The sequence below is a fragment of the Nestor notabilis genome, unplaced genomic scaffold (assembly GCF_000696875.1).
Source record: "Nestor notabilis isolate BGI_N333 unplaced genomic scaffold, ASM69687v1 scaffold1629, whole genome shotgun sequence".
Classification (NCBI taxonomy): Eukaryota; Metazoa; Chordata; class Aves; order Psittaciformes; family Psittacidae; genus Nestor; species Nestor notabilis.
Window position 1 is genome coordinate 54704 of NW_009943909.1, and position 9526 is coordinate 64229.

General features: G+C 44.7%; 1 protein-coding gene across 1 annotated transcript; it reads right to left on the minus strand.

The window, feature by feature from the left end:
* Positions 1-4416: 4416 nt before the first annotated feature.
* Positions 4417-9125, minus strand: CCK (cholecystokinin). The gene is made up of 2 exons (XM_010022155.1): positions 8867-9125; positions 4417-4810 (listed from the first exon to the last, which is right to left on the minus strand). The coding sequence occupies exons 1-2, from the start codon at positions 9123-9125 to the stop codon at positions 4674-4676; spliced, it is 396 nt and encodes a 131-aa protein (XP_010020457.1). The 3' UTR covers positions 4417-4673.
* Positions 9126-9526: the final 401 nt, after the last annotated feature.

Sequence of the window (9526 nt, forward strand, 5' to 3'; positions counted from 1 at the left end):
CCAAGGCCACCACTAAGCCGTGTCACTGAGGGCCTCCTCTACACCATCTTTCAGGGCTTAAATTAGTTGTAAGCTCTTGCAAGCAGCAACACAACTGTTTGCTGGTTCTGTGTAAACCGTTGCCTTGCCCCAGGTAAGCTGCTGCCCTGGGTTGTACTAAGCTCTGTGCATGGTGGGATTCCTCCTGTGCCGGCAGCTTGTGTTCCTGCAGTAGCCGCTAGCTTTTTTCTGCTTCTCGGAGGACCATCAGTTTTTCTCTGCTTCTCGGAGCACCATCAGTCCCGAGCCCAGGTACCCAAGGATCAGGCCTAATCTCTGATGCTGTGTGAGTTTTTAGCAGCCCAGAAACCCCCCATGTGCTGGGCTGCATCAAAAGCATGTGAGCAGCAGGTCAAGGGAGGTGATCCTGCCCCTCTGCTCTGCTCTCGTGAGACCCCACTTGCAGCTCTGTGTGCAGGGCTGGTGTCCTCAGCATAAGGAGGACATGGAGCTGTTGGAGCAAGTCCAGAGGAGGCCACAAGGCTGACCAGGGGCTGGAGCACCTCCCATACAAAGACAGGCTGAGAACGCTGGGGGGGTTTCGCCTGGAGAAAAGAAGCTGCGTGGAGACCTCAGAGCAGCTTCCAGTGTCTGAAGGGGGCTACGAGGCTGCTGGAGAGGGACTCTTCATCAGGGACTGTAGCGATAGGACAAGGGCTGATGGGTTCAAACTGAAACAGGGGAGATTCACCCTAACCATTCTATGATTCTATGAATGCTGTGAGCTTAAAGCCTATGTTTTTGTGCTGTGGCTCTGAGCCAGCACACCGAAATCCCCCTCTGGCACTGCCCACGTTGCAGTCCTGCAGCATTCTGCTCACTTCTTGCTCTGTTCTATCCCTGCAGCAGCAGCAACTCTTGTCTGCAGGTACCCCTGGCCAGGGTCTGCCTCCTGCTGCTCCTCGTCATGGGAGGACCTGGCTGTCATTTGCAGAGCTCTGCTGCCTCTTGCTGATCTGGCATGACACTTGGGGTCCTGGGTGAGGTTTGTATATCACAGGAATCATCTCGTTTGGGTATCTTCGTTCTACATCTTTTCTCCTCCCAAACTTAATAGCTTTTTACCTGCTGATTTATCCTTGCATGAATGGTCCTGCAGTGATCTAAATCTTTGGCTTTGGAAAGAATAACTATGGGGGTTTGTTGTTCATGCCTGTATTGTTATTTTCTGACTTCCAAGGGTGCATGTAATGCTGGGTTTGCTCACTTCTTTGTTTGGAGATATATGTCTGTGCCAGCTAAGTGAACAGTGAAGGTGTTCAAGAAGCAAGTTATACCAACTTTCAAGCTATCACATCTTTGAAGGTGAATTATAAACCGGGCTTTCCCAAAGGCCTGGAATGGTAAGGAAACTTGGGTTTAAACAGCTATAAAAATCCAGGGGTTTAGTATTCACTGGAGGCCCTACAGAAGAATTGGGCTGTTCTTGGGGAAGGAAAACTGATAAAACATAGTCTAGTGTGAGGTGTCCCTGCCCATGGCAGTGGGTTGGAACTGGATGATCTTAAGGTCCTTTCCGGCCCAAACTAGTCTGGGATTCTATGAAAATGCTCATGCTGACAAAGAAAGCCACAGGGAAACCAAAGAGGGAGTAAGTGCAGCTCACTGGGATCAAGGGATATCGAAGCTGAGTCAGGCTGAACTCCTCAAGGTAGAAAAGGAGCAACTGGAGATTGCGCAGAGAAAGGAGGTCTACTTGATTGCAGGATGTTCTCTCTGGGATGCTTCTCCCTGGAGATTTCAGTGCATTTTGGAGGAAACACCCCATTGCTGGTTCTGGAGACAGTTCTGCTATTTGGAGAGTGTCTTTTTTTGTCTTTCAGGACAGCAAATGCTGCCACAGGGTAACCAAGACTGCACGAGTGTCTGGAAACTCAGCTAATGTATTGAACACACTTAGATGATTTCAAAGCAGATCAGAATTACTGCATATACAAACCTTGGAAGGCCAAATGGCTGATGAATTGGTGCCTTTGCTCTGAAATGCTCCTCCATCCTTGCAATGACCCAGCATCTCAGAAGCTTTACTGGATGCATCTTCACCATCCTACAGCAAGGAACATGGTCATCCACCCTGAAGGATGGGTTGGAGGGAAGGGTAACTTACTGAGGACTGTGTGTCTGCACCTGGGCTGTGGACACATAGGATGTTCATTGGACAGCCAAAACCGGTATTTCAGCCTCTTGAGAGTCTTCCCCCTTCCTTTTGCATCCAAAGCACTGGATGGCCCCACACCATCACGCTGAGGTTTAACAGCTGCTCACAGCTTCCTGAATACATTTGTTGGCAGCTCTCCACATGAGATTTGCCCATGAAAAGGGCAGTGAGACGTGCCCTGCCTTCCTTTGGTACTGGCAGCATCTGCTGCCTGTAACTCATATCCATGTTGAAGAATCAGCATTGTTCAGCTGTGCAACGGCATCTCACTGGGTGCTGCACAGACCTGCTTTAATTCAGACAAAAAGCCAGTTGAGGCCACAGAATAGCAACCAAAATAATAAAAGGCCTGAAAGTTACTGGTGTTCAGTGATGTCCTTAGCTGTACTGTGGGCAGTGGCTTTCATGTGAGAATGGCATAAACTCAAGAAGCTGAGTTTGTGTCTAAAATACTATAGAGATTTTTGTCCTGCTGGAATAGGCTTCAAGCTGTGCTGAATCCAATTGCTGTTCCATTGATAGAGGCACTTAACAATGGTTAAAGCTTTAACAAGCCCACAGCCACTTTTATTTTCTTTCTTTAAGAGAATTTCAATGAGCTCAGGGGATATGAAAATCAAACACACTGAAAAGCCTTTCACTGTTCTAAGACATTGTAACGTTCACATTTTGTCTTACTTGCAAATTCCTCCGCTCAGGCCATGGAGAGGGACCTCCTGATTTGCGCTGGGACTTGCTGAAATGCACAGGGATGGGATGCAGCTGAGAACATCTGGCTCTTACAAGGAGAGATTGCAGGAGAGCAGACTGAGAGGGCATCCCATCAATGCAGATCAGTATCTCAAAGGTGGGTGCCAGGAGGATGGTGCCAGACTTTTTCCAGTGGTGCCCAGTGACAGGACAAGGAGCAATGGCCGTAAACTAACACACAACAAGTTCCACCTCAACATGAGGAAGAACTTCTTTACACCGAGGGTGTCAGAGCCCTGAACAGGCTGCCCAGGGGGGTTGTGGAGTCTCCCTCTCTGGAGACATTCAAACCTGCCTGGACATGTTCCTGTGTGACCTGCTCTGGGTGGCTCTGCCTTGGCAGGGGCTTGGACTGGGTGATCTACAGAGGGCCCTTCCAACCCGGATGATTCTGTGATTCTGTGTCCTAGGCCTAGCCAGGCTGATGCCCCACATGTGTCAAGGACAGAAAGGCTCATGATGCAACAAAGTGGGGTGGAGCAGAGCAGGATCCACATGCATTCCAGGGCGGATGAGACTGTTCCAGACCCAGGTGAACTGTTGTAGCTGAGGTTTCCCTTACACAGTGCCCCAGCAACCAGGGAATGCTGTCTATTCCTGGGGCATGGATGGTCCCTCGTTCTCAGGGGTCTGCCTCGGTTTCCCTTCACTCCCATGAGGAGCATGGTCCCACAAGGGCAGTCACAGGCTCTTTCCTGCTCACTTATGTGGGCTTTGCAGGAAGCTGCTCCCTCTGCCCAGGGCAGTGCTGGAGTCACCATCCCTGCAAGCGTTCACACCCCGTGTAGACGAGGCCTCAGTGACATGGGTCAGTGGTGGCCTTGGCAGTGCTGGGAATGGTTGGACTGGAGGAGCTTAAAAGGTCTTTTCCAACCTGGTTGATTCTATGATTCCTTGTTCCTGCACTGGTGGGCCACAGCTAACTCAGGCTGGCCTCCGTGGTATTCAGGAGTGACCTATTTCCATTTAGGACACTGTGACTCAATGCTTTGGTACCTTCTCCCCCTCAGGATTACCTTCTGCTCTATTCAGGGACTTGTCCTTACCATGTCCCCAGTGAAGGCTTGGCGCACCACACAACAGGGAATGCTCTGTTTGTTCCATGATACACAACTGCCCGCAGGACTTTCACATTTAATTCACAATATAAAACAAACCAGGGAGATGGAAGATGTTGGTGTCATTCCCCTTTTTCTTTTCACTTTGGCACTGCTGGCTATTCACTACAAACATGTGGGGTTGGTGTTTAACTCAGCCCTTTACAAGCGGGTACACTGGCCCTATCTGGCAGCATTGTGTTTCTATTTGGACAAGTTCCCCTCAGTTCACAGCTGTTGGGACTGACACAAGACTTCTCTGCAAAGTGGCTCATTTGTCTGACTATTCAACACATGGAGTATATTTACACGGCAGAACGAAGGCATTTTCCTGCCTTTCTCTATAGTAAGACTCCCAGCAACGTGCAGTGACAGGACAAGAAGGGGTAAGTTGAAATCATTTTAATATAATATCGATGTATGAGAAACCACAAAAGAAAGAAAACATTTTCTGGAAAATTCTGCATATGTATATATTGCCTTGTATAGTCTTACAGACAAGTTTACATCAAATGCATGATATAGTTTAAAACACTGATTGTGAAGAGGACAAGAAATTGATTTTTCTCTTTCTGTACAGACATGGGAATGTGATTTTTCTTTTTCCTGTTGCTATAGTTTGCTGTTCTCTAGGAAGAGTACTCGTATTCCTCAGCACTGCGGCGTCCAAAATCCATCCAGCCCATGTAGTCTCTGTCATTTATCCTGTGTGTAGGATCAATGGTCTGTACCCTGTTTCCCATAACTGAGAGCCTTCCAGTGGGACCTAAAAGAAAAGCATTGGGAGAGCAGAGAGTAAGTGGACATGTTTTTCGGGTTCGTCCATTTTCAGATCTGTTTTGTACTCATTAGCTGATGTCTGCAATAGTTGAAACTGTTTGCTTAATACTCACCATGTAACACCAGTGTCGTGTCATAGGGCAAAACATCATAGAAACGTTATGGGTGATGTCCTGACAATGGCTTGGGTTTTTTTATTGTAAACCAAACAGATCATTTTCTCCCTCCTGCTGCAGGAACATTCTGCTCCTGGCTGCCAGGAAGGAGGATGTGTAAGCAAAACATGCATGAGAGGTAAGTCAGAGGCAGAGCAAGAAACTTCTGTCATAGCAGAAATTGTCTTTATAATAGGTTCGTAAAGAGTCACCCTCCTAATTCTTTTTGTTTCTGGGTTCACTTCCCATCCTCTGCAAAGTTAGTTAAGATTAAAAATAGAGAATATATAATAGAACAATACAGAGAATTCTGTCGGTCTATAGTCTGTCACAGAAGAGAGATTCTCAGGATCTCTGGGGACAAGATCTCCTTTTCCCTTCCTGTTTCAGTAGAGAAAGTCCAAACCATTTCACACTCTTCCTATCAATCAGACCATATCCTTGTTTGCTGGTACTGGGAGAGCTGCTCAAGGGGCAAACCAACTCTGCTTGATGGCAGACTCAGGCCTGTGGCAGGACTCCACCACAGCCCTGTGTTGCTTAAAAAGGCATAACTGTAAGTACAGGAGCTCTTACAGTGCAAATTCAGTAACAAGTGGGGCAGTTATGAGTCCCAGGTTTTGCAGAAAAGCAGGAATAGTCCTGAAATGGAGAAAGTTGTGTCTGGAATTTACAGCTAGGGACATCTACTTCTGGAATTATGCAGGGCTTGTAGCTATGTCAGTGATATTTTCATTGCTTATCCAAATCTTTCATCAGGGCTGGATGCTGGTCTCTGATCTTGCCTTATCCCTTCTGTCTTCCTTGCTTAAGGCATCAAAGAGACACAAACTATTTGCAAAATAATTTGTAAAGAAAGGGCTGTAATCCTCTGTTTTGACATCATCACATTCTGTAACTAGAAGTGCAGGGAAACATAAAATTACTTCTCTGTGCACTCCCTGAAAATATATGCCAATAAACAGATTGAGTTTAAGCCTTGAGTGAGGAAGGAACAGATCTGATGTATTAGTATTAAGCTCAGCCTGAGGCCTGAAGAATACCTGAACTGATCAAAGAGGAAAAGAAGCCCAAATCAAGCCCCACAAATCAAAATCTACACAATTGCCTTGCTTATGGTTTCTTGTGTTTTGAAGGAGCCCTTGGTGACTCTGGGCTTTTATATTTGAAGGATCCCCTTATCACAGTGAGGGTGGTGAGGCACTGGAATAGGTTGCCCAAGGAAGTTGTGAATGCTCCAACCCTGGAGGTGTTTAAGGCCAGGCTGGACAGAGCCTTGGGCGACATAGTTTAGTGTGTGGTGTCCCCGCTCATGGCAGGGGGGTTGGAACTAGATGATCTTAAGGTCCTTTCCAACTCAAACCATTCTGTGATTCTATGATTCTATGTAATGATTTTTAATGAACATGATCCATTAAAACGAAACCCAACTGCATTGTTTTGTTAGTGGTTGCAGAGGGAGAGGGCAGTTAAAGGTACCCAAAAAAAGAAACCACCACATTTGAGGCATTTACCTAAAACGAAATTACGAAGTTTTAGTTATTTCTAGAAAAGATTGTCTACCATTAAACACTCAAACTCCATCAAATCCACATTCATTATTCAAAATTGCAGGTAATTAAGTCGATAAGAATTGCTTCGTGGCACTGTAATCAGGCAGGGCTAAGACAGCACAGAACCATCACTCAGATGCTGGTATTTAATAGACTTCTAGGCCTACAGTGACCTGTGGCTGTAGCAGCTCCCTGGTGCCACTATGGCTGGCCTGGCAAGGGCTCCTTAGAGGGTAGTAAATGTGTCTGTCACTGACTTGACAGCTACAGACTTTCTCTGCCAAATTCGTGCTGAGAGCCTGAAGATGAAATGAATTGAAAGTTAGGGGTCACAAGCAGTAAAATTAACTTAACAGCACCTTAACTACCTTTCCTCAAACTACCAGAGACATCCTGTGGATACTGCAGAATCAATGTGCAGCAAATGCAGTCAAAATTGCAGCAGTCTGCTTCTGAGGCTGCCATCTAGCCCTAACCTCTTGAGAGCATTTAACTCCCTCACTGTTTAAACTGGAGATGTTGTCCAAAATCAGTCTTTCTATTAACCACAAGGGCAAATGCCATCACTGATGACTGCTAATGCTAGCAAATGCCCAAACTCTTTCCTCCTGGATGAAACTTTCTAGTGAGTATTGCAGTTTAGACAGGTTAGAAGTGACAAATACAGTAGATGGGAGTGTTCCACGGAGATTTTCTGGGAAGAAGTACTTCCCAGAACCTTTGTGTTAAATGAGAACATAAGGGTTTGATGGGAACACTCTATGTATTGTTAATTTATAAATTAAGTAAATACTGTTTGTCCCTGTGAATCTTCTCTTCTATAACTAGCAACTGCATCTACAAACCAGAGTCCAACTAGCCTAGTCATGTCACAAGAATCTCCTTACCTGCTGACAGTCACTTTGTAGAGTTAATTACATATGTCAATTAACATGTGTGCAGGAATTCTCCTTTGTATGAATACTTAACAAAAAGAAGTCTTAAATCCAAAGTGGCTTTTTTCACTTCACGTTAAGCTATTTGGAAATGTCAGGCAGATATCTAAGAGGAGATAATGGCTACATAAATTAGGAGGTTTGTTTCCATGTAGGTGGGTGACAATGATTACACCAGGGAAAGGTAATGAGGATTCTGCTTTGTAGACTCCTGCAATAACATTCTTATTCAGTAACAGTTGTTACTGAATCATGGAATTTCATATCTGAATTCTCTTTCCATTACATTATGAACTGTTACAAGAAGTTCCTTAACAGATATTGTGCAAATGGGTAATGTGAGATAAAGTCTCTCAGACTATATTAATTGTTCTTTTTCTGGTGTTTCTGATTTGGCCCTGTTCTATATACACAGATGAATGTGTATGGCTGCATTTGTAATGCATAAAAATGCATATTGCATCTCTTAATTGCAGACCTCCATCAAAAATAAGAACAGGATTTTGCCTGGCACCGATGTCAGAAGCAAGGCTATCAAGATGGGAGGGTTAAATGATGTGCCTAAGGCTGTGTGCTGAGACAGGAGAGGGGAAAGCTCTGATTTATATAAAGCAAATTTTATCCTAAGCACAGCCTGGGACTGAGAGTGAATTCATTTCTCAATGTCTCCATGTCGAGGTAATCCTATAAATACAGTGCCATGGAGGTTGTAAGTCAAGATTGTGTTCCCAGGCTGCCCAAGACCAAAAACCTGGTAGGAATTGACATGCTTTGAAGCAAATGTGGTTTTACTTATCACTGCTTTTAGTTATTGTGTTGATAAATATGAATTCTGATCTTTCAAAAGCTTTCACACTTTTGTAACTTCCTGTGGCAACAAATACATGGAAAATCCATTACTCAGATTTCCCTGGTACAGGTATTTTTAACTGAGGTGAGGTTAGCCAATTGGTATGTATTTATCCTCAGAAAAGTGTTCCTGCTCTTCTGACTTAAAATAAAAGGGAGGGAGGATATTAACTAAATGAAAAAGTTTGAAGAAAATGCAGTTACTATAATTTATCTGAGATACAACATGCTCAAAATACCAACACAATTCTAAGGCTATGAAAATAGTAATTGAAAAATAAAAGCTGACCTGACAAGTAGGATCCATTTTGTTCAGTTACCTGTACACAGCTCTAAGTCAGTGGCTGTCACATACAAGTCAGGTTTTGGGAGTAGCTTTGCAATAAATAAGAGAATGTTCTTTCCTTCAGGAACAACTTCAGGAAAACTCTACATCCTATCACCTCTAGGAATTAATGCCAGGTGGTGAAAGGTTATCTTAGCATGTGGGTATCCCTGCAGGGAGTTCACTGACACAGAAGTACCACAGTAAGGAGGAGATAACCAGTACCTTTTCTGGCTTGCTGGAGATACTTGGCCAACAAAGCACCGATGTTGGCTCTTTGGTCAATGCTCCCATCCAGCCGTGGCACAGGTTTCTGTGGGCCAGCAGCAGATGAAGGAGCGCGGACGTGCCGGTGATGTTCTGTCAAGCTCTGCTCAAGCTCAGCAGCCAGGGGATTCCCATTGTGTGAGCCCAGAGTTTGCTGTCCAAAAGAGCTCGCTGAGAGCACAGCAAGGAACACACAGATGCATATACCACTGTACATTGCTGCAGGGAAAAGGAATAATAGGCTTTTAAAATGACCAGATTTACTATGTTGTATGTTGTCTTTACCCCCAGATTCCACTGGCTGTAGTGGTTTCTGAGCAAACTAGGGCTGTGTTGAGGGTTTTTAAATGCAGGTAACTGTGGGATCTGTCTTAAGTTGGAAAACATGTATGTGAATAGTTAAATATCCCTTGATAAGAGGAAGATACATTGGAAGGAACAAAATTACTCCACTGTAGTGTGTGCTCCCTCATCTACTCAATTCTTATTTGCTTTTCTTTTTTGAAGCTGTATTTGCTTAAAAATTAAGGGAGATGAATCCAGCTCTGTGAAAACAAAAATAATTTCAGTATTCAAATATTTCAGTATTTTGCTGATGTACTAAAAACTGCTGTTATA